The sequence below is a fragment of the Lupinus angustifolius genome, chromosome LG06, assembly GCF_001865875.1.
Source record: "Lupinus angustifolius cultivar Tanjil chromosome LG06, LupAngTanjil_v1.0, whole genome shotgun sequence".
In the NCBI taxonomy this organism is placed as follows: Eukaryota; Viridiplantae; Streptophyta; class Magnoliopsida; order Fabales; family Fabaceae; genus Lupinus; species Lupinus angustifolius.
Window position 1 is genome coordinate 3,918,041 of NC_032014.1, and position 26,277 is coordinate 3,944,317.

General features: G+C 30.9%; 3 protein-coding genes across 3 annotated transcripts; 2 read left to right on the forward strand and 1 right to left on the reverse strand.

The window, feature by feature from the left end:
- On the forward strand, positions 2,912-5,006 carry LOC109349659. The gene has a single exon (XM_019590557.1). The coding sequence runs from the start codon at positions 3,123-3,125 to the stop codon at positions 4,299-4,301; it is 1,179 nt and encodes a 392-aa protein (XP_019446102.1). The 5' UTR covers positions 2,912-3,122; the 3' UTR covers positions 4,302-5,006.
- LOC109349070 (probable xyloglucan endotransglucosylase/hydrolase protein 30) lies at positions 9,029-12,995 on the forward strand. The gene is made up of 4 exons (XM_019589719.1): positions 9,029-9,322; positions 9,544-9,644; positions 10,849-11,057; positions 12,423-12,995. The coding sequence occupies exons 1-4, from the start codon at positions 9,109-9,111 to the stop codon at positions 12,943-12,945; spliced, it is 1,047 nt and encodes a 348-aa protein (XP_019445264.1). The 5' UTR covers positions 9,029-9,108; the 3' UTR covers positions 12,946-12,995.
- LOC109349071 (cellulose synthase-like protein D2) lies at positions 16,500-21,693 on the reverse strand. The gene is made up of 4 exons (XM_019589720.1): positions 21,227-21,693; positions 20,115-20,984; positions 18,621-19,428; positions 16,500-18,407 (listed from the first exon to the last, which is right to left on the reverse strand). Exons 2-4 carry the CDS (start codon positions 20,948-20,950, stop codon positions 16,650-16,652), a joined length of 3,402 nt encoding a protein of 1,133 aa, XP_019445265.1. The 5' UTR covers positions 20,951-20,984; positions 21,227-21,693; the 3' UTR covers positions 16,500-16,649.

The following is a 26,277-nucleotide window of genomic DNA, read 5'->3' on the forward strand; positions in this document are numbered from 1 at the left end:
GTTTCAAAACATTGATATGAATACACTGGTAACATGTCGTTTCTTAGCATTACGAATGTACGAGTAACATGTGCGTTTTTAACCATAAGAATGCAGGATAACATGTGTGTTCTTAGCAATACAAATGTACAAGTAACATGTGTGATTTTAATCATGTAAATGCACGAATAATATATGTGTTTTTAAACCATGTGAATACACATGTAAAATGTATTCATAATCGTACACCAAATAAATAATGTCTAGTGCAATTGGACGGGTTATTTGCTAGTATTATTTGAGACTAAGTTATTTTATTCTCTACATTTAGAAATTCTTACCCAAAAATACATTCTCATAGAGAAATTGAGATAGTATCTAATATATGTACTGACAATGTAAAGATTTATATACAGTGTATCATCCACAATTCATTTATTTGTATTACTTTTTTAAAGAGTGAGTGATAATTGATAATGAAGGGTGGATGATGCAAGTGTCACTCCATATAATTTCTCTCTCTTTTATTTATGAAATTTCAATTTATCAATTATTAAATAAAAGGAAAGGTTGAAAATTAATAATATACAAAAAATTGTATATTTTAACTATATTAATTATTTCATATTAGTCAATTTTGACTGAAATTATTATGTTGTTATAGATTATTAGATTCAATCATTATATATGTTTTTAGTAATTATTACTATATACTATCTAATTAACTAATTTTTAAACATACTATAATTAAGTTCTCTTGAAAATTAACACCAGCAGATTCCAAAATACCATATTTAGGGGTGGAAGTATAAACAGCAAAATGGCCAATGTCTGGGAGTGTCTCCATATAGCCAGCATTTTAGTTTAAATTTATTTATTATATGAATTTTTAATTTATTTTAATTATTCAACAATGTATACGGGCCACCCGCAAGCTATTTAGCTCGTTTTAAAATGGACAGGACAATGAAATTTATTTGTTAAGCCGATATGGGCATGCTCGCATCCGCTTAAATTATTGCGGGCGGGTATAGACAAAATGGGTTTGGCAGCCCATTTTGTCATCTTTAGGTGTAAGTGGTTCCGGTTTAAAGCGCGAAACCGGTGGAACCAAACCGAACCAAACCACAAAATGTGGTTCGCTTCGGTTCAGCTTTGCGGTTCAGTTCAGTTTCATGGTTGGTTCAGTTTCGTGGTTTGATTCAGTTATTTTTCAATGAACTATTTATGTTTAGGAACTTTTGGAACCGAAGCACATATAAAATAAATAAATTCTAAGGTATAATAATATTATAGTTATGTTTGAATTCGTCAACCAGTTTTATGACTCAAATTATCAATTTAATGTAAATTATTATGTTATATATGTTACTAAATTGTTATTAGGTTAATGTTATACACATTACTATTTACGAAGTTGTTATATATATATATATTTTACTTTCTTAGTCTCTTGATAATTTAGAATATATGTTCTAACTTTTGTGGTGTTGTATTTGAAAGTACCATATATTATAAATTGTTATAGGATTATATGAAATTGGGGGCAGATAAAAAATTAGGGTTTATTTAGTTAAGGTAAAATGTGTGCTTCGGATTTGAATATTGACTGAGAAGAACAAATGGGTCGTCGTACGGTGTCGCTGTCCGCTGAGACTCGTTCCCATTTTGCACAGTGAAGCTGAAATCCCCATTTACTCCCTGAGCCCACAATTTTTGCATTTCCTTTTATTTTGAATTTTTTATTATCTTTTTCTTTTGAAGGTTATCGTTTAAATTTTTTTTAAATTTTTTTGTTATCTTTTTCTTCAGTGGCCCTAAAGTTGGGATTATCAAATAACCCTACTAATTAGCTACCATTTATGCCTTAAAGTCTCATTTTTTGATGTAGACGATATTTGTTGAGATTGATTGCTATGTATCATAAATGAAGTTAGTTTCTTACTAATAATGTGATGAGATCATTGGTAGTATAAAAAAGATTCTAATTTATATATTTTCTCATACTAAAAGTCCAATATTGGGTAAAAATTAATATTAGTCACAAATAATAGTCAAGGGTGGAGATTTTTGTTTAATTATATTATGTTATTTTAATATAAATATTTTTTTATTATACTATCTTAATTTTAATATAAATAAAATTATTAAAACTAAATTTTGATATAAAAATATAATATAATTATTATTGTTAGAATAATATTTAAAATTATATATAATATATTATTTAAATGCAAGCTTGTTTGTATATTTAAAAGTTTTTTAAAATCTTATATATTTATATTTTAAATTAGATATACTATATTTTAAGTATACTTACTATTCAAATCAATCTTTAAACATCATTTTTTTTAAATAGATTTATAGATGAAATCAAACTAGTAAATTAAGGAGTAAATTATATTCTTCTTCTGAAATTATATAAATTATTCATCTCTTCTATATTCATACACAAATCACTCATAATTATATATAAAATTACACTTAATACCACTGTATGAGTGAATGTCTATTTATTATTTTTTGTTTATTACAAACTGCAACAATAATTTTAAGAATGTGCTTAAATCTCTCTTATATTATATCATAATGAACAAAAATAATGAAAAAATGTTGATTATTATATTATTTGTATTTGTTTTGACAAAATATATTATTTTGTTTAACTTTATTATAATTAGAACTCTATTTTGATTAAGAGATTACATCTATATCTTTTACATGTATAAGATAATAAACATATATAATTAGTCTAATATACCTGTAGATAATTTTAGCTCAGTTAGTATTGTCTTCCGTGCGAGAATATAAAAATGGTGGATTCACTTGTAAGGTTCTAAATTGAGCCCATTGGACCGGCCAGCTTACTCACATGTACTCATGAGCCCAGGTTCAAATTTAATGAATTAATCGTTTTCAGTCCATCTTTCCCTAATTCCAAAACCCTCACAAAACCTTTCTCTGTTCCTTCCAATCCCATATTCCAAATAGCGGCAGCAGCAACAACAAGAGAGGAAGAAAAAGAAGACTTACGACTGAAAAGCATAGCAGAGACAATTTCAAAACCAACCATCTCTCTATTTGTACAAAATCCTTGACTTAGATCCTCCATCTCTATAAGAATGAACAAGTGAGGTTCAAAGATGGGAGCTTTGAAGGGTAAAGTTGTAATTGATGAAATGGGTAATGGGGATTTGGAGAAGGAAGAAGATGTTGCTGAATGGGGCATTGGGAGGTTGAGAACCAGAGGTTTGAAGAAGATGATGAGTACAGTTGCGGAAGTATTCGAGAGTTCGGGTCCAAAGAGGATTAAGACCGGTGAAGACACGATGACATTGGCTAAATTTCAGAATGAGGTGAAGAAAAAGTTGCAGCAGAAGAAGGTGAAGTTGAAGCTAATGGAAAATGAGGAGGAGAAGGGCAAGGATAAGAGAAACAAACAAGGGGAGAAAGTTGAGGGTTCAGAAAATAATAGGGGTTCAGAGATAGGGAAAACAAGGAGTTTGAAGAAGAGTATGAAGCCAGCAATCGTGGAGAAGCCTAAGGCTTCTATGAAGAAAAGGGAATTGAGACTTGAGAAGCATAGGGATTGTAGTGTAGGCAATGTGGAAAATATGGCTGTGGTGGATTCAGATTTCTATGATTTTGACAAAGATAGATCAGAGAGAAGCTTTAAGAAAGGCCAAGTGTGGGCGGTATATGACGACGACGATGGAATGCCAAGGACTTATGCGTTGGTCGATGAATTCATTTGTGCAAATCCTTTTGAAGTGCGAGTAAATTGGTTAGATCTACAGAACAATGGGGGTGAAAAGATAATTAATTCGGGTAATATGGGAGTTCATATACCTTGTGGAAGATTTAAAGTTTCCTCGAAAACTACCATAAATTCAATAAATATCTTTTCTCATGTTGTTAACTGTGACCGCCCAGCCCGTGAACTTTACAAAGTTCATCCCAAGAAGGGTTCGGTGTGGGCACTTTATGGCGATGCAGCTCTAGATGTGGATAAAAGAAGACTTGCAGTGAAGGGCAAGATATGCTATGACATTGTTGTATTTCTTACAAGTTACAGCGAGATGAGTGATCTTAGCATGGCATATCTTGAGAAGGTTGATGGTTACAGGACAGTATTTAAGAGACAAGAGATGGGTAGTCATGCTATTAGATTTCTTGGAAAGGATGACATGTGGTTAATTTCTCATCAAATTCCTGCGCGGAAATTTCCACGTGACCATGAAACTCCTGAACTATTGAAAGACTGTTGGGAACTTGATCCTGCTTCACTTCCTTCAGATTTACTTACTATTGGGGGCATATAGAAGTGAGGTTAGGAAAACATTTTTGGTTATTCGACTGATTTTTTAAAGACTAATAGAAAGTTGATAGTTGGTACTACTTTATTTCCTTCATATGTACTTACTTTTAAAGTTCATAGGAATCTGTTGTCCAATTGAAAAAATAATCTTATGAAACATGTATGCCATTGCTTTGTATTACCCAAGTTTGCTAGATTTTCAGATTAAGGAGATGTGCATGAATTACTACATTCTGCTCAATAATGGTGCATTTTTATGTTGTAGTCTTGGCTGAAAGATCTTTCTTGATATATGGCCTCTCTTTTATTGGAACCCTCTAGTTTCACTTGAGTTAATCAAACTTAAATGATACATTTCTATGTAACCATTTTGATATTTGTTCATTGCAAATATATTCTTTTTACATATGTCAGAGCTGAAATTTGCAGTGGCTGTGTGTATAATAATGTACTTGGGTTAATACTTTCCACTGGGGCGCTAAAACTTGAGTGTGGTGCAGTTGAACTAAGTTCCTCTTGATTATGTTAAATAGTTAATATGAGTTATGACTTACTAGACATTGCTTAAGGAACATGTTATCTAGGTAACACTTCAGAATCTATGATCTGTATTTGGTTTTCATTTGCAAGCAAATTATAGTGATTACTTTTATTATGTAAATGCATATTCACTTAATCATAGGTGCTACATACCTGGATTGCTTCATATTCATATTTGTAAAGTTGGAATTGCCAAATCTAGTTTAATGATGGAGGGCTCTTTGCATGCATGTTACATCCTTCTCTTCCTTCACAAGCTACCATTTTTTCAAACATGCTAAATTGACATTTCACTTGACTGGTTCTTCATATCATGGATATCTTCTGTCCCAAAAAGTATATTACTTCACGTGTTACTCTTTGTGATTAGTCAGAAAAATACTTAATTATTAATTTTTTAATTTAAATATATTTTTTCAATCAATCACAAACAATATAGTAACACATTTTGTGAATACTAGAAGTCCACTACTTTCCTCTTCACATTATTAGTGTACAATCAACTTTATGTGGGAATTTAATTGCAAAATACAAAAGAGAATCTTTAAAAATCCACCTTTTCCCATGTGGTTGGAAAGTCAATTTGGGCTATATCAGCCCTCTTTATTACAAGATTTTTAAGTTACCTTGCGTATTCAATTTGATTCAAACTGATATTCATGTGGAATAATTTTTAATGTAAGATCCAAAACAAAATTAAGTTTTCAGTTATATTGAGAAGTCAAAATGGCTCAAAGACACTTTCCAATTACATGTAAAAAACAAATTTTGTTATTTCTTGTTGTACAAGCAAATTTCTAATTTTATTTTATTTGCGTTGCAATAAAATTCTCACTTTTGTGTTCTATTTATCTCGTGCACGCCTTTACTATTTTACTTTAATAGAATTTTCTTATTTCTTTTTAGGAGCATTCTTTTGGGTAATGATTGCATCGGTTGTTTTCCAATCAACTTCATTGTCTGAATATATATATATATATTAGCTTTTAAGTTTTTTCTCATATGAGCTGTCATGCTTCCAATATTTAATTGGATTTGTCATAACTAATTAATTGTTAAATGTAGTGTTAATCTTAATGTATGGATATGATTATTGCGAGAGAATTGTCCTATTCTACGGGGATGCAATAAAAGTGTCATAGAAAGTGGGTCCCCTGGTTGGGATCACCTGTTCCCGTAATGTCTCACTAGGTGTCCCCGTCTAATTAAAAAATTTAACTTAAACAAAAATATATATTATAATAATATAAATTAATATTTTTACATTATTTTATGAAATTTTATTGGCTAGATACATAGGGACAGGAATATATTTAGACAGATGATCCTTGTCTCTGCCCAGATAATACAATCACACATGAAAAAAAAAAAAGTTAGGTTGTGAATGAAAACTTTGGGTTGAGAATCCTTTTGGTTTCAAATTTCAACTAATACCAAATTAAGAGATGTCATTTGCTCCTTGGTCTTGCAAAATCAGCACACAATAGGCATTAACATACAAAAGTCTATTATTTTTATATCTTCATTTACTTGTTACCATCATTAATTATACGTATTCTAAAATAATAATAATAATAATAATAAATAAAAAAAAATCTAAGTACATTAATTGATGAATCAAATGATATATTCATTTTATTATTGTACATAAAACGCTATACTGAATAAAAATGGCCTATAATGACATGTATTCTTAATCATTTTGCTGCATACTGAAATCGATTCATAAAAATATCTCGATGGAGTTTGAGTTTAATGGTAAATAGATTTGAATCTGTGAAAGAAATTCAAGAAATAAAAATGTTAGTAGTTTAAAAGTTTAAATACATCTGTCCACATAAAAATATAAAACAATCTTTTTGTTAAGTTTTGTTATTAAAAAAATCTAATCTATTCCACTATATAACAACACTATCCTGTATTTTTTTCCACTTCGAACCGGGAATATCCATAAGTATGTAGGACTAATTTTTTAAGCAGATACTTTTTTGCATTTACAAGACTTGAACTCAAAACATTGCTTAAGAATAATTAAACATATACAACTTGTACCAATAACCATGAGACTCAAAGATTCCTAAATAAACCTTGTTAGCCAGTAGTTATAATGACCTAATTTAATGCCTAATTTATTCATCCCTACATCATCTGCTTAAATAAAAGAAACGGCTACTTTATATACGTGGTCATTTCCTATCAAAATGTTTACCGATTTAATATATATAGTTATTTTTATATTATCAATATATCATTTATTTTATATATTAATTATTTTTAACTTTTAAACATAAACAACATAAATCAGTTGTGTATAAGGTATTGTGAGTGTAAAAAACCAACAATATATGGACATTATATTAGGTATTGAATGCTCTCTAGTTCCTAAAAATAAATTGAGAAATTAGAATAGATACCTCCTCCATTAGAAAAAAATGAGGCCGGTGCATAAATACTAGCATAAAATACATACTTCATAATAAGGTGGTGCATTAGAATGATAAATACGAGTAGTTTCCAAAAATGCTAAATCTATCAGTGTTTTCTATTTATGTGATTATTGTGTTCATTTCCTTAATAAAAAGAATATATTTTCTTTGCAAGACATGCATCTTTTTGCATATGTAGTAATATTTGTAGGGTGTTCCATCATCAAATTCAATAAAAGATGTAAGCAAGGTTAAAAAAATGCAAACAAAGTAAAAAGAAAAAATATAGATAATATAATGAAGGTTAGGGTAATATACTTTTTGTTTTAAGTAAAAATAATATAGTAATCATACAAATAATAAGAATTCACTGACACGAGTACCATAATAATATCCATATCTTCCCATACGTACAATGAGTATTTTAAAAACATGTTTGTACAACTTGCAGGTATCGATTTGTGACCCACACCCTTGTACAAGTTTTACCGCATACTTTTTTTTTGTCATCCTAAGTCAATTATTTCTATAATAGAAAGTTATGCTATTAGTTCAAAATATAAAATGAGACAATTTTGAAGATAAATGATTGATGTCCATCTTTTGGTACATGTGTGGAGGTATTAGACCTCACTCTCCTCTATGGTTTTCTTCTTTTGTAGGTTCAATTATTTTGTCATATATAACATAATAGCATAAAACACCTCAAACATAAGAAATATTACTATTGGGTCCTCATGACATGTGATGATTATTTTTGTTTAATTTAATAATTTAACATCTATACACTAGTGATATTATTAATTTATGATTATTGACTATTAAAAAGATAATATAAATAAGCAATTTATGATATATTAACCATATAATTTTTTTAACATCAACAATATATTAATATTAAACTATTAATTTAAACTCGTAAATAAAGCCTCCATAGCAGATGAAGAAAATAAAGTCTCTAAAGCATGAATGTCAATATAAGAGAATCATAAATAGATAATAAAGCCTCCATAACATGGTATTCAATATAACAAAATCATGAATTGATAATCTTTTATCATATTAGTGGTCACTCCAATATATTGAGTAATATCTTAGATATTTATATATATAAAAACACTACGTCATTAATTACCCATTTGTATTAATTATATTTTAAAGTTAATATTAATCAAATATAAATTATGAATTATACTTTGAAAATGTAAAAATTCTTATATCACTGATATTTATGCAAACTACTTTTTCTCCAAGGTCATATGGCACTTTCTCAATATATTTCCATTTGTATGTAATAATAAAAATATAACTTTATTGTAACTAAAAAATAAATATATTATTAATGGTTATTTTTCTTTATTTTTGATATAATTGTCTTTTTATTAATAAAGAGGCCTAACTCTCCTAGAAAATAAAATAAATACTCTTCAATCCAACAATGATAGCAACAACCTAACGATAAGCACATATTCTGAGCTAAACAAAAAATTCATAAAATTTGAAACCACATGCTCTAGCAAACGCAAACTTCCACACAGTGGCATGCCTTATAATAATCTCACACAGCCGAGGGCAATGTTGCAGACTCAAATTAAATTACTGAATATAATAATAAATTAAATTATTAAATATAATAACAAATCAAATTAGTAAATATAATATCAGATTAAATTATTAAATATAGTAAGAAATTAAATAAAAATAAACAAAACATAGCAGCAGCAAAAGACCTATCATCACTTCTCCCTAGTGGTTGTGTATAAAAATAAACTGAATAGAGAAAACAAAGGGTGGAAGATAGAGAGAGAAACAACATCAGAAACAGAAAAACTAATCAAAATTAGTATGGATCATAACTTACGTTGTTTTGGGACAACACCCAAAACTCATAATCTATTTTCTCTTATTTTCTTCTTCTTCTTCTTCAGTTTCAGTAACGCAGCCTTCGACCTCGCCACCATACCCTTCAGCGACGGATATTCTTTACTCTTCGGAGGTTCCAACGTTGTCCGCACCGCCGATGACAACGGCGTTAAACTCCTACTCGATCGCTATACAGGTAATAATTAAATTTGCAGCGATGATGATAATATTTATTGATGTATAATAAAAAGAATTCTATTGAAAAACAACTTCATGTATTTCCTTCATGGAAGGTTTTATATATATTTGTTATAAAAAATATTTCTCTTCGTGTAAATAGGTTCATATTTTGTTCATGGAAGGTTTTATATATATATTTGTTAAAAATATATATATTTCTGTTCGTGTGATGAATAGGTTCTGGTTTTATTTCCTCCAACATGTACCGGTATGGATTCTTCAGTGCAAATATCAAGTTGCCGTCGAATTATACTGCTGGTGTGTGCGTTGCCTTTTATGTAAGTAGCAGAAATGGTATTTGTTTCTTCATTAAGTTTAATATATTTGATAAGTTCATGTTGTTTAATTCCTTTCACGACTCAGTTCTCTGGTGAAAAGATGATGGGATTATTTTATTATATTTTTTTGGAAAAAATCTGCTTCATTTTTTTAAAGTAAAATTTTATTAAAAGATTGAAATATTGCATACATATAAAATATAATCTCCACATTTAAGCAACAAATCTGCTTCATATTTTATGATGCTTTAATTTTTCCTTTATGGGTTTTCCTTTACATAGTTGTTTTTTTTATCAGCAATAAAAATATTAATAATCAAGAGATAAATAAATTAGGAAAATAAGTGATACTCCTATCCATGTAATTTCTAAATTAACAAAGTGAGAAACAATTTGATGGCTAAAAAAAAGGAATAAAAAAGGAAAAAAAAATAATTCAGAATAAAAAAAAAGGAAAGTAAGCATTCAGAATGCTCCAAGAGTGCATCTTATTATAAAAAATAATTCAATTAATTACGTGTGATCAGAAAAACCCGCTAAATTGAAATTAGTCAAACTCCTTTAATTTGCTCAGTTAAACTCTAATTTTCCCGTTTCCTAACCTTTATCATTTTTTATGACATATGTAGCAAAGTCAATTTAATATTTGTTGTTTCTTAACTCACCTTATATGTTTGACTTTCTAAACGAACAAAAATTGAAACAAATTTAAACTGTTCAAGCAGTGCAGTGTTAGTAATTGGGCTTTGCATTCTTCAAGGGCTTCCCTTACCGTTACAGTATGAAAATCAGTTTCATTATTATACACATGAACATCACAGTGATTCAGTGATGTAAACCGGTTGGTGCGGGTTCAACTGATGAACCAATCTTATTATAATTATTTAAAGTTAATTTGTAATGAAAAAAATTAAGTATATCTTCTTTATTAATTTTTTAATAGTAATATTTATATATATCTAACTTTTAGCGGTTTTCGATTAATTAATGAATATCAGTTTAACTGTTATATTATTACATTAGTACCTTGATACTATATTAATAAAACTATGATACCCGTGACAAGTAAATATTTAAATAGTAAGGAACATTATTTAAAATAAATATAATAAACTACCATTTAAGGAAAATTATATATTTTTTGTAAATATTCTGACTCTGCAAGAACTGTTTTAAACATGATTGGTGTTTTTTCTTGGTACAGACATCCAACGGTGATGTGTTTCAGAAAAGCCACGATGAGTTGGACTTCGAATTCTTAGGTAACGTCGCCGGTAAACCATGGCAGTTTCAAACAAACTTGTACGGCAACGGTAGCACCAACCGTGGCCGAGAGGAGCGTTACCGCTTATGGTTCGACCCAACCAAAGAATACCATAGATACAGCATCCTATGGACAGCCAAAAACGTCATGTAAGGGAATTTCTATATCCATGTCATGTTTATACATACATTTATGTGTTACGTATTGGCTTATTTTGTACTAGAGATATTTTAGGTAATGTATATTTATGGCTTAGTGTCGAACTTTAATATGGTGTGCTAGTAATATATGATTGAATTGGTTTTGTTTGACTTAACGTGAAGCGGGTAAGTGTTTGAAATTGCGTGTGAGATGCGTCGTCTATACAACTTGTGTGTATGTATGAAATAGCTAATAGTTGAGAGTATACAGTTTTCATTACTAAATTGATGGTTTTAGATGTTAGTGATGGTTTTGAATTGTGATACTTTTCCCAGTTTTAGTCAGATATATTGGGCCCATGCTCATGGCCAACTTGAATTTTGTTTTGTGTATAGTATTTCAATTAAATAGCTTTCAGTCTTATCATTTTTTTTCTTTATGGCGGTTGATGATAAAGTATAACACAATTATTCGAGTTTTTTTCTCTTACGTCAATTTGTGCTTATCCTTATATGTTATGTGTGTAATACATGTGATATACGACTCTTTTGTTTGAAAGTCAGACATATTCCATCATGGTCCTTCCCATTTATATGGTTTTGCAAAAACTTTGTTTTGATTCTATGATGTGATAAGCCTATAATATCGTTTGATTGTGGGGTGAGCAAAGTTCCTAGTTTTACTAATTAATTTCTTACTACGAAATTATATTTATGAATCTTGGGCATATAGAGAGAGAATATGATTGGAACAATATACCCCTGGGAAAAATATTATGCCGGCCTTAATCTAATTAAATAATGTAAACCACACAAAGCATAGTAAGTAGAACATATTGCTATTAGTCCAAGTCCAACTGGGCCTACAAAATGCCATTATATAATTCAGATGAGTGTAACACTATGTACAGTAAATGTAAGGTTATATACAATCAGTATATTATTATCATTTTTTGTATTACTTTTTAAAGAGTCGGTAATAAAAAAATATGAATAATATATGATGCAGTGACAATATATTTTATTAATCAAACATTTTTTTTCTCAATTTAGAAGCAGAATTAGGTCATATATCATGTAGAAGCATGTGGGCTGTATTTTTCCAATCACTGATAAATATCAACAATTTTAGTTAGATTTTTGTATGAGCAAAATATATATAAAAAAGGGTACTCACCCAAAGACAAGCCAAAAAATTAGGACTAAGATTACCAAACTAAAGCAAGTTCATAATATATTCCTATACCGTTTGCCAAACCCTGCCCCCATAATTCCACCTAATTATTCCTATAGTGAACTTCGTTTATTAAATAAATTAATATCACCATATACCCATGGCTAATTATTCATCATTATATGGTTGAACTATTGCAGATTTTACATTGATGATGTTCCAATTAGAGAAGTGTTACGAAGTGTTGAGATGGGAGGTGATTATCCGTCTAAGCCAATGTCATTATATGCTACCATATGGGATGCTTCAAATTGGGCCACATCAGGTGGAAGATACAAGGCTAATTATAAGTATGCACCTTTTATAGCTGAATTCAAGGACCTAGTTCTCAAAGGTTGTCCCGTTAATCCCATCCAAGAAGTTTCTGATGACAAAGCTTGTGCCGACCAACACATTGATCTAGAAGCTCAAGAATATGCCACAATGACCCCTATGCGTCGACGTGCTATGCATAAGTTCCGAAAGCATTTCATGTATTACTCGTATTGCTATGATACATTAAGGTATCCTACACTAATGCCTGAGTGTAATATTATACCCGCGGAGCAGGAAAGGTTTATGGAGACCGGAAGGTTGAGATCCAGTGGCAGCCGCCGCCGGCAGGCTAGGCGAAAGAGTCGTACTAAAACTCTGGTGGATGTTACCAATAAGGGTTATATGTAAAGATTGGTGAGATGTAAATAATAATGTTTATTTTTGTGTGTGGTTGATTTTCACAATATACTCTTAGGAAAATAATAAGTCAATGATTCTATCTCGTTTAAATGCATTTTTTTGTCCTTCTAATTTGACAGTTTGTCGAAATTAGTGTTTAATGTTCCAACTTCACTCTACCAATTCCTTAAGCGTCTCATTTTAGTGATTTTGGTCTTCTCCTCTATTTTCACATTAATGTGGCTCACAACACTTACAAGTGTGACGATAAAGCCCTTTTAGAAATTGATTTTGAATTTTTAATTTAAAATAACAATTTAATCAAAGATAATTAAAACATTTTTAAAGTGGTAAATTTTTTATTTATGTATTTTGTGATAAGGAACCCTAGTTCTTATTTAGTGGCAATGACAATCCCATATTCCCATCCCTCCCCTTACTCGAGCTCTCTCACCAAGTCCCATTCTTGTGATCATAATTTTGTGAGAGTGAAGGATATGTGTACGTTAAGAATGGATGTATGATGATGGAGAGTAATGCTTAAACAACTTCTTTACATTTTTATAGTAATAAGGTGAACGGATACTTTAATTAAAAAATAAGATGTATATTTCAATTAACAAGTTTTAACAAAATTACATAAATTATTTAAATTAAAACAAAATAAACAAAGAAGAAATGTGATTTAGATAAATTGACATAGTCTTCGTTTCATTTCATAAGAATGCAAATAGCTTAACAAGAAAATTGGTATTTTGAATGCATTAGTAATTTCTATTTGGGTTATATCCTCTATCTACTTATTACTTATTATATGTGTGTCAGGTTAGTACTCATGACAATCATTTTGGAGTATCATGCATTATACATGCAAGGAGATGATACATATTATTCTAAGATGAGCCTACAAATCTTCTTAACTTGGCATGTTTTAGGAGGTTGTACTTTTATAGTAATAATATATTTACAAATAATATATGTTATATTTTTTGGATAACGAAATTTATATACTAATTTTGTTGGAGAATTATCGTTTCTTTATCTGCAAACATTGTTGAACGTGTCCAAGTCAACACAAATATGTTTTCCTAGTGTATATTTTTTATCTTTCTTCACTCCAAACTTCTAGAGAAGACTTCTAACAAAAAGCTTCTAGACAAGTACATAGTTAATTTTGATAGCTGTAAGCTACCACGCCCAACACTTTCAGGATTTTAAAATAATTCTAATTAATCACCACCAACACATTAATTAACCACATCTCTTATTTTAAACTATATATTATTATAAACACGCAAAAATTATAATGTAAAGTACATTGAATACAACAATTATATTCTAATTATGAAAAAAATGAAATATATAAAAACTGAATATATAATATCATGCAATATTGATCGGCAAACACGAAGTGTCTGTACATACTAGTATATATAAATGCAAAACATAATATAACTTCTACCATGGTGTAATTTTGATTTTCTATTTTGCCCTTCACATTATTTAATTTTTACAAAAAAAAACTATATAATCCTAATTAATCATCATCAATACATTAATTAATCATATTTCTCACCTTAAACTATACATTATCATAAACACACAAAAATTATAATATAAAGTACACTAGATATAATAAATATATTCTAATTATAAAAAATAAAATATATAAAAACTGAATATATAATATTATGCAATATTGACCGGCAGATACGAAGTATCTGTACACACTAATAATAATAATAATAATAATAATAATAATAATAATAATAATAATAATAATAATAATAATAATAATAATAATAATAATAATAATAATAATAATAATAATAATAATAATAATAATAATAATAATAATAATAATAATAATAATAATAATAATAATAATAATAATAATAATAATAGTTATTGCTACCTAGTGAATTCTTACCTGTTCCATCCAATTTTCTTTTCAGATAGAAACTTTTTGAGACTTTGGCTATAAGGAACGTGCTTAAATTGAAGAACAATCACTTCGCTCTTTTTTTATTTTATTTTAACTTGACTAATTGATTTGAGGTGCTCTAGATGGGATTGTGTATTATTTGAGGGAAACAGTAGGTTATCTTAAAGTTAAATTTTAGAGAAAAATGAATAGAAAATAAAAGTTTCGGCGTCATGAAATATATTTGTTAGATGACTCTAAAGTATTTCTTTTCCTTTTATTATTCTCTAAAATTTAACTCGCAAACAAATGTTTAATGTTTAAGATCATGCCTAATAACTGCTAACTATATTGTGTTAGAAAGATCAAATTCACCAGCACACGTTATTATACACAAAATCTTAGCCAATTTTGAAGAGCATTTTCTGTCAATAACACCCTTTCCAACACCCATAGGTTTTTGAATTTTCCGTTAAATGACTTTTTCTTGTCATTCTATAATTACCCTGCAAGTAGAACTAGTGTTTTAAAAAATTGAACTAGATGAGTTGAATTGGTAGAATCAAGAACCAGTTCTATTTCGGTTTAATCATAACTTATAGCCAATTTAATTAGTTGAACCAATTGGATTATGATTTCTCATTGACTAAATATTTGGCTCTGTCTTTTAAACATTACCTATAGAAGATGAATTGAAAGTTACTCCACCTAACCAGCTAGTGGCATTTGAATGAACATGATGAATTGTTGACATGGACTATTTCTATGACCAAGTAAAAATTGGAGATTCAGCATATTCGGTGTAAGAAGATAATTCGATAGTTCTAGTTATAGTATATTACACTTCAAAAAAAAATACAGTAGATTAGAAATGGTCTTGAAGTATGAGGAAAAATAATGGAAAATTGATTGCTGATTATGACAAATGGATAACAGAACATTTCATTGTATCCACATTTTTGCTCACCTTTTTTCTAGAAAATTATAGTATTGTGCAGTTTCAACTATAGCAATAATTTCAACTTTATCACACTAGAAGTGAAGAAGAAGTTATCAAAACCCACGGTTGCATGGTTTATCAATTTTTTTTGCATGGGAGACATGAGCTTCATAGTTCAGTTATTACGGTAGAACATCATGGTGATTATATGAGTATAAAGACTAGCAATTGTTAACTAAAAATGTGTTCGAAAAAACTTAAGGTTATGTTTCACAGTTTTGGAGGGGATAGAATGGAAAGGGAAAGTTTTTCATTCCAAGGCTCGACCTCAAATTGAAAAGGAATGAATTTTAGGAGTCTAGAAGGAGAGTTCCATTTCATCAATGAAACAATTCCCAAACAATGGAACACCACTTTAGTGGTTTCAATTCCATTCCTTCCCCTTCTACTCCACCCATCCAAACAAAGCATAAAGATAAGTTACTTCTTATGAGAATAAAATTCCAAAGGAGGAATTTTTCCTACTCTTCATAAGAAATGAAGGACATAAAAGACAACGAAATAATAGAAGCAAAATTATATTGGGAGAATTTATGGTATAAAAGTTGTTCCACTAGAGAGATAAATGTCACAAGAATCCACAAAGGAACAATTAAAAAATGATGGGGTATAGCAGGGGGATCCATCAGTATGAGCTGGAAAAAATGTAATGTCCTTTACTTGTATGATGAATAAAATGTGTAAGCAAAAGCTTAGCCAACAAATGAATCATAGCTACAAAATCTTAATCAACCAAAATGCCTTTCAGATTTACTTACAAGTGCTACCTGAAAAGTGAGCACTACAAAATCAAGGGAATTGGAATGACCCTCCAATTTGGCTGTTTCCAGAGGGAGGGCTAATAGCAACCCAAAGGAGTGAAATAGTGATTGATATTAGACCTGCCCATACATACACAATAGTAGGAGTCCTACCTCTTCTACCCATAAGTCCCTTTGCAAAGGGATACAGATGAGCCAACACCCAAAAACTGAAGAACACACCTCCGAGCAAACTGCTCCACTTATTATCATTGCTGTATATGGTCCGGCTAACTGCCACAGCTATTGCTATCACATTCATCATCATGATTGTGAGTGGCGGTATCATAAGAGAGGTCCACTTGAGCATATAAAGATCAGCGAATTCATCGTTTTCATCATCACCGCCAGATTTTGATGTCAAGGTGAATGATATCTCAATGCCAGCTATCACCTTTAGTAGACCTTGAAGGACAGCAGCAAGATGGGCACTTGTGCCTCCAATCAACCAGAATTGCTCATTCCTCCACCACTCTTCAAGGTCAATACCAGACCACTTGACCTCCAGAACGGCGAGTAAAACAAGGGTTATTGTGATGCCCAATAAATAAACTAGGAAGGTTATTTGAAGGGTCTGGACAATGAACTTCCCAGTGAAGAGGGAAAGTGCAGGAACGAAGCAGTAAACAATGAGAAAGATGGAAGTAAAAGGGTAGATTCCAACATTAAGGTAAGCAATCCTCTGCAGGAACATCATTCTAGAGCTAGCTAAAAGAGCATTGTTACGCGAAAAGAATATTTCAACAGAGCCGGTTGCCCATCGAAGAACCTGGTGAAGCCGATCAGTCAGATTGATTGGAGCAGTGCCATGAAAAGCATCCCTCTTGGTCACACAATATATAGACCTCCATCCTCTGTTGTGCATTCTATAACCTGTCACAACATCCTCAGTTACCGATCCATAAATCCATCCAACTCTATCGCCCCATTCAGTCTTATCTTCATACCAGCATGAGATAACACTGATTGCCTCGGCAACAGTCGCAGCATCCAGAGGTTCCCGAGGACGGATTAGAGCACCTGGAGGTCGTCCGTTCTTGATAGATTGATGATCAGCAAGGGGACGCCCTTGGTATTCCGCCAACCTAATTGAGTCAACGAAGAGACTAGAATTGCCAAAACCCTTAGGAATAAGAAGAATGTTCATTTCTTCATCATCAGTGCTGCCATTTCTCAATGACTGGTCCTCAGAATAACCAACTTCAGGGACAGAGGCAACCGACGAGGATTTCTTATTCTTACGACCAAACCAACCGGTTTCTTCTTTAACTGTTGGTGGATCAAATCCATAAAGTGCAATCCTTCGGAATAGGCATCCAGTGCCAACATATACAGGACCTTGAAGTCCATCAAGAGCCCGCATATTGACATCAAAGAAGACAGTGTTATGATTGGCATAGCGATCAGAAGGATCAATTCCTTCAAACCTTTGCGGGAATTGAACATAGCAGATACTTTCCCCACCACGGTCTAACATGTAGCACATGCCTTCCCTCAGTGCCTCGGAGTTATATACATAGTGATCACAGTCAAGGTTAAGTATGAAAGCGCCATTGGACATTATGGCTGAGGCTCGAACCAGGGCATTCATGGCCCCAGCTTTCTTGTTGTGATCATATCCAGGTCGTTTTTCACGAGACACATAGACAAGCATAGGTAGACGAATATCAACTTCAGTTAAATCAATGTCGGTTGAATCTGATGTTGTGCCTGCCAGTGGTTCATCATTTGGGGGTTTTATCATTACCTGCATATGAAAGACAATAGATGATTAGCACATCCAATGTTCATATCAAACTATGATAAGTCAATAGTTACCTGTTTGCAACAAAATAAAATATGAACAATATCAAGTAATACCGTTCAAGTTTTGACCACCAAGAACTTGAAGTTAGTAATATCCTAACCAGATTGAAAAACAAATACTCGTAATGAGAGCCTCATAAAGAGTGATAGTTACCTGAACGATACTGGCATGGTCACCCCTGGAATGTTCCGGTGCACTAGTTGTCCAAGTCCCAGGCCAGTGTGTACCATCATTCATCCAAGTAGCTTTAGAAATTTTCATACTCTCCCTTGGTTCATCGGTTCCCTTCTCTCTCCAGAGCTTCATAGCTTTGATCTCCTCTCTGGCATTGTAAGCATCAGAACGCCTCCGGATCGAATCAGGAAGGGCATTAACCCGGACCTTGAACTCGTCATACTCTCGCTTTACCCGCCTGCGATCCCTTACAAAGTCAGAACGTACCTTGTTCTTGTAAGGATCTTTCTTTAGACTAAAATAAGATTCTGGGTTCCTAGGTTCAATGTCATGCTTCCGACAAAAAGGAACCCACAAATTGGCAAAACTTGCAGCCTCTGCCATGGCCTCAAAAGTTAGAAGGGCACCTCCATCATCAGAGACATAACATGAAAGTTTCTCAACAGGATAATCAACAGCAAGAATAGAAAGAATAGTATTTGCAGTGACAAGTGGCGGCTCTTTTTCCGGATCTGCAGTTGACACAAAAATGTCCATTCCTGGAAGATCCGACTTGCCAGCAGGATTGAGGGGACTGGGAGTTTCAAACTTCTCTTTTAAGACATCAAGATCAGCAACACGATTTATGGGGTAGAGCTTAGGAAGCTGATCAAGCAACCAAGAGAAGGCAAACCAGATTTCGCAAACCACAGACATACCCCACAGCCATACTGCTTCATCATTGGGATGTTGGACCCTCCATGTTAGAAAAAAACCAAGCACCACCAGCCGGATGAATATTATGAGTCTAAAAGTTAAAACAACAAAATGAAAACCAACTTTAAGTTAAATTGTTTATTCAAATAATAGTAAAGCAGGTAGAGAATAAATTGCAGTAGCACAAGTGATCAACTCCAGCAGCAAAACAGAAATAATGGATGGACATGGTCATAATTATGAATAAGAAGACAAGCAAGCGCCACAAAATGACATAAAACAAGACAAGTAATATAATTGGTAGGTTTGAAACAAAATGAAGCCCACACTATCAATTTGTAGGAGTAAGTTTTCAACAAATCACGAGAAATTAGGCTTAGCTATTGGAGCATTGGTATCGTTTGTTCAAGGACAACAAAAAATGGGGAAATATGAAGTTTGTGACAACTGAACCTTAGCCACTGGTAATTCTAAGTACGTAAGTTGGTATCCGTTCAACATTTCTATAACATGAAATTTTCTCCATTCTTTTATGAAAAGAAATTCTACAAGAAATATACCAACACTAAAAAAAGAGGGAACATGCAATTGCAAAGAAAATAATTCAAATCCAGTATCAGATATTTGAAAATCCAGCTTGAGTTGAAATTATCAACTATAACAGAGAACAAATATTGCATCAATTGGGCATTGAAAAAAACCAGTCCCAGCAAGTCATCTCCACAATCAAGTAAAAAAACATGGAAAAAGTATAAAGGAAAAGGCTCTAACACATACCGGTATGGACTAAGAATTGCAGCAGAAATACTCAATTTCCGGGTCAAAGGTTTCCACTGCTTATCCTGGAATGCATTAGGGTCACCACCCATCCATTCAGAACCAGAACTAGCATCATTCTCAGAATCTTTTGGCCACATAGCGTTCCCATATCCATAGCTCCCCTTAGTTTCAAACAACCATTGAGTATGATCAAATTCATTAGTTTCGCTCCTCGACAAATTTTGATCATTAGTTTGGCTCCTGGCCAACGGTCCCGATTTCATCAGTGACATCCTCCTCTCCATCCTGGGCACCTCATCACCGTGTGGCAAGGGCAGCGCCTGGTGGTTGACCATAGAAGCATCTTGCATATCCAAATCCTTGAAAGGCTCTTTGCACCCAGGGCAAATCCCCTCATCAGAACTCAAAGCATCTCTATGACAATCCCTACAGATCTTGTAACCACAATCACAATAAAGTATATCCAGTCCTCTCTCATCAGCCAAGAGCTTTCCACCACAACCAGGAACTGCACAAGATGACCCGTTCGTACCAGTCATCTGAGGGTCGCTGGAATCAGATTCGGTCACCGTCTCCATAAAATGCGCTCGTGTAGCCTGATTGAAGCCACCAGTAAAAATAGAACTAGATGCATACTGGTCCACCACTCTCCTTGTATTGGACCTCTCCAGAGCAATCTCCATAGGCTGGTTATCTGGGGTTGGAGGAATGTGCACTGTATAAGTAGCAAGGCCAACACTCACATTTTCGCTTTCTTGATCGAGATCACTACTCAGCTGTGTGATCTTCCGAACCATAGATGATGATCCATGCTTGGTTAATTTAGAGGACATGGTGAGATGATGAAATTACACACTACAGCAACACCTGCAATTTCATAATCCAAATATTCAATAACATCACACCCACTACTTTTATTAGCAAATTTTCAGAACGGGTCAAAACATGACAAGATTTCAAAAACACGCTAATTAAAAAAAAAACATAAAGAAAGAAAACAACAACAACCCTATTAGAATAAGTTGGTCCATTTCATGTAGCAAGAGGAAGTAGCAGATGAATAATAATTAAATGAAATGGGTGAAGAAAAAATCAAGAAAATGTCTTACCAAATCAAAGACAGATAAGCAAATAGAAGATTGTCCGAATGGCAGTTGAAGCGTGTGTGACGCTGTCAACTGAAGCAAGCAAATGGGACTTAGTCCAACTAAAACCAAACAGAGATCAAGATTTTCAAAAACCAACTAAACAGAAAGGACCAAGAACAAAACACGGTTTAATAATGATTCCAACAGAGACCACGCACAATCTCACAGACAGAGTACAGCTGCAAAATCCACATCCTTATTCATTCTTAAAAAGAACCAATGCCAGCTAGGCGACCTAAAAAATCATAAAACTTGAAAATTGGAGGCTTTTCTTTATGGGCAATTTAAAGTTGGAAGCTTTTTTTTTAGTTACTTTCTTTTTTGGTGATCTTTTTCAAAATTGTCAGCAAGATGAGAGAAAGAAGCAAGGGGAGAGTGAATACTAAAAAGTGAAGGGAATTAGAATGTAAAGAGTGTCGATTGAGGTGAGTGTATTTGATGAGAGTGGAGAGGTTTACTTGTAAAAGATGAGACTGTTGTTCTCAAGAATTGAATTTTTAAATCTAGAATTTATTGGATAAACACCTTAGTCATTGTCATTGGTCAAAAAAATAATTAATTTTATAATTTAAATATATTTTTCAACTAGTAATAAATTGATAATGAGTGTAAAATTTATATACTAACCAGTGTTGTGAAACCCGAGCCGGACGTCAAACCGGAAGAGGTCCCGTATTAGGTTTAACCGGTTTAAACGGTTAAACCGTCCGGTCTGACCGGATGATTTTGTACATAATTAATAATTTTTATTTATAAATATATAGTTATATATAAATGTAAAACTTTATATAATTAATAATTATGTATAATATATTGAAATAATACCTTTTTATCTTTTTCTGGACCGTAGTAAAACAAAATATTAGAACATTGTCCCATTTTTTTTTATTTTTAAGTGAGCCGTCCGGTTTACTTCCCGGGTTAATCCAGTTTAACCGGGTTTAACATGGTCGGACCGGATTTTTTCCGGTTCAAAGCGGTCCAACTCTCATTCGGTTAAGACGGCAAACCAAAGCCGTTTTCAAGTCCGGTCAGCGGTCAGACCGGTCGGACCGTCCGGTCCGGTCCGGTTCCAACAACACTGATACTAACAGTGTAAAGATTCATACACATGCACTCTATCATACACTACTCATTTGAATTATTTTTCTTAAAAAGTCAACAACAATTAAATATCAATGATATATTATACAATGGTAGTATATAAATTTCATACATTGTCAGTACTTACATCTTTTCCTAATTAACAATACATGTAATACAGTAATATTACATCTGATCACATAAATGTAATGTATATTTAATTTTTTTAAATTAATATGTTTTCAATTATTCGGATTTTAAAGAGAGTTTTGCATAGTAGATCTTATCCAATAACAAGACAGATATTACTTCAAGCGGATTGTACGCGGTGAACGGGAATTAATTGTCTACACGGTTGAACTTTTTCCTAGTTTTTCCATTTTCTTTCTGCTTTTATTTTACTACTTGGAATAAGAAAAGAAAACGTAGTTTTTCTTCTTCAGATTTTGACAACCCCGGTTTTAAAAAACGAATCAAAGAATTATGTCTAAATTAAGTATCTCTCAAAAATATAATTAAGGATAAAAACCTTGATATTTTTTTTAAAAACAAAAAATGATATTCTAATTTCCCAATAAAACTTACTTGTTTAAGGTTCATTATCATTAATTGCTCATGAATAGGTTATTTAGTCAATTTGAATGTTATATCTAGGTGGTTTTGTATCAAAATCAAGATAATTCAAATTAATTTAGTCACTTCAAGTCTAAAATAAGTGTCTCGAATAATTAGATTAGTCGAGTTAATCAACAAATATTTAAAAAAATTAAAAATGGTGACATTTTGATACGAAGGAAAAAAAATTAACTTATTTATAGTTACATTTATTATTTGTTAGCTTTATTTTCTAACAAAATATTAATTGTTTGATTAAACTTTAAATTTAGTTGTGCGATTTTGTTATAATTAAATTATAAGCCTTTTTTGTTAAAACTTTCAACCTATTTATTACAATTTGCAGTAGTGATGATTGTTTAATCATATATAGTAATGTTTTTGAATTTAGAGTATAAACCTGTTAATAATATTAGTTTATATTATGAAGTTTTTAGAAGTAAATTAATTAATTCAATCCAACAATTAACTCAATAGTCCAACTAGAAACTTATTAACCCAACTGTAAGTGAACATTCCGAATTTAATAACATACTCTTTATCCTTTTTTTCAAGGTTGCAATTAATAAAACCAGTTTTTTTTTTATTAGAAATACGTATTAGAATTGAGTTAATAATTAGGATATATGTCAAAGATATTTAAAATAACAAAAGTATATATGGAAAAAATTAAAAACATTATTTCCTGGTGTATTGAATAAACCATTTCCTTTTAAAAAAAATATATTCAACTTCATAGCAATTAAAAAGCTTATAAAAATAAAATGAATTTCTTAACTGTTGACTTAGGCATATTGATGCATAATGACGTTAGTGTATTGGTTAAAAATAGAGTGTAATTTGTTTAAGAAGTTTTTCTCCTTTGAATGATATATATTCATCTTTCATTGAGACAATTTGACTATTGAGAGTGATATTTATTGGGATAAATAATCACATATCTTGAAAAAGATTAATTCTTACCTAAAAAAATAATACCCTTGATAACACCCAAAAAATCTTGTTTAACAGTTTAAGTCAACTAGAATCATAATGACAATAAACTTTATTATAATGCAATTGCATTAATATTAAAGCTGAAAATTAAGATATAAACAACGACTGATTTGTGTGATTAGTGATGCATTAGTTTCCAAAATTGTGTTTTTTATTGTTCTTCTAAATATACCTTTATTGCTTTCTCTAAATATTGCTTTAAATTGAAGAATTTGTACAAGATTTTTAAAATATTTGTAGGAGAATTAAGTAGGAGAGTTTACAATTATTCTTTTAAAAATATTTGTAAGCATTATCATACACATAATGAAAAATTAATAAGATTAAAAAGCTATTATTTTTTTACAAACAAAAGTATTTTCTCAACCTATTGGTAATAAACTAATCTATGTCAGAATGTGTGATAATTCTTTACAACAAATATCGCTTATAAGAATCAAATCATTAATCTTTTGGTTTTTCTGTGATTTAGCAGACTTTACATCATTAGAATAAAGACTTGTAACAAGAATTAGGTACTATGTTTTTTTGGAAATTATTTTGCCTTAATGACAAATAAGGATTAAGAATAAACAGTATGGATGAAATGCTCCTCCATTACTCTATATCAAAATTATCTTGGAATACCAAACATACATTTTTGCTAAGCTATTTAATTTGATTCAGAATATCAATAAATTTTACTTATAATTCATTTGACTATGACTATTATAACAGTTTAAAGAAAATAAAGTATCTTTTTTATATTAGTAAATAACTTATTTCTTTTGTCTACTAAAAATATGATATGTGTACTATTTTGTTTAGCTTTTAGGAATATTTTTATAAAAATAATTAAATAAGATACATACCATGATTTTAGTGCTTGAATGAGATAAATTATCTCCTTTTACCGAGAGATATTTTATTCTCTTGTACAAAATAGGCATTTATGGATAAAAATAAAGTATTTCCCCATACTAGAAGATAGTTTATCTCATTAAATTCATTTAGTATTTTGACAAGTGTCTTATTTTCCTTGATTTAATAAACTTTCATTTTAAAATATATTATAGAAAAAATAAGACATATGTCATTCATTAAGTGAATTTAAGGAGATAAATTACATCCAATTATGAAGAGATATTTTGTACTGTATTATTTTTTCTATTTAAATAACTAACTAACCCATTATGAAATGTGTGACTGCCTTCCCAATTAAATTGAACATGCCAAAAAATAGTAGTGACCTTTTTCTATAACAAATATTAGAAAATTAAAATCTGACTCTTATTGATTGAAAATCTCAATGACAGCAAAAATGTAGAAGTACTTACTTTTTTTTTAATGAAAGCGAGTAGGGAAGAAATATCAATATTGCATGGAAAATATAAAGTGTCTATAAAAAACTCATCAAAAACTTCTAGAATGTCTTTATAATAAGAATCACTTCAAATATTATCTAGAAATTACCTATGCAATCCACGTGTATTTATTAAATTAGGAAGAAAACATATAGAATATAATTAGTTAAATTAAATAGAGTGAGGATCTATTTACCACAGGCTTAAATTTATTTATCATCGTAGTCATCAATTTTATGAGCATATAATGGTTTAGATTAACTAACTAATTTAAATCATTTGATTTCTCTAAAATTAATAATAAGATGAGGAGTAAGTTTATTTAAGTAATAAATGGACCCTCTTCAATTAAATATTACGTAAAATAGTTAAAATATAACAAATATTATTATGTGTTTTATAGTGTAAATAACTATGAAGCACGGATACTGATACATGTGTCGGGTACGATACGTATCCGATACGTCGACACATATTTTTTCCAAAATACAGGATACAATACGTTTAGGGATACGCGTATAAAATAATAAAAACACATAAAATATAATAAAATTATAAGTGTAAATCAAAATATTCAAAGTAAAAAATATGAAAATTTAAAATCATTGGCCCTCCATAACAAATCTATTTAATGAAAACGAATCGATCCTAAAATCATTGTCCTCTATAACAAATATATTTTATCTTATTTTAATGAAAAACGAATCTATGTTATCATGTTTTATTGGAACGAATCTATCTTATCCTGTTTTATTAGAAACGAATCTATATATCCTATACTTTACTGAAAACGAATCCATATATCCAATATTTTATTGAAAACGAATCGAATACGTATCTTAATATTTATTTATTTTTTAATTTTTTAATTTTTGGATACTATATAGATACGTATCTTTCGCGAATCCGAGCATATCCATGTCGGATACATGTCGGACATCGACACATAAGGGTGTTTGACGAATCCGTGTTTGA

Excerpts from the sequence above, each read along its gene's own strand:
- LOC109349659 (XM_019590557.1), top strand. The coding sequence starts at position 3,123 with ATGGGAGCTTTGAAGGGTAAAGTTGTAATTGATGAAATGGGTAATGGG.
- LOC109349070 (XM_019589719.1), top strand. The coding sequence starts at position 9,109 with ATGGATCATAACTTACGTTGTTTTGGGACAACACCCAAAACTCATAAT. Across the intron at positions 9,323-9,543 it reads CCTACTCGATCGCTATACAG|GTTCTGGTTTTATTTCCTCC; the intron begins GTAATAATTAAA and ends TGTGATGAATAG. Across the intron at positions 11,058-12,422 it reads TGGACAGCCAAAAACGTCAT|ATTTTACATTGATGATGTTC; the intron begins GTAAGGGAATTT and ends GAACTATTGCAG.
- LOC109349071 (XM_019589720.1), bottom strand. The coding sequence starts at position 20,950 with ATGTCCTCTAAATTAACCAAGCATGGATCATCATCTATGGTTCGGAAG. Across the intron at positions 19,429-20,114 it reads GCAATTCTTAGTCCATACCG|ACTCATAATATTCATCCGGC; the intron begins GTATGTGTTAGA and ends TTTAACTTTTAG. Across the intron at positions 18,408-18,620 it reads ACCATGCCAGTATCGTTCAG|GTAATGATAAAACCCCCAAA; the intron begins GTAACTATCACT and ends TTTCATATGCAG.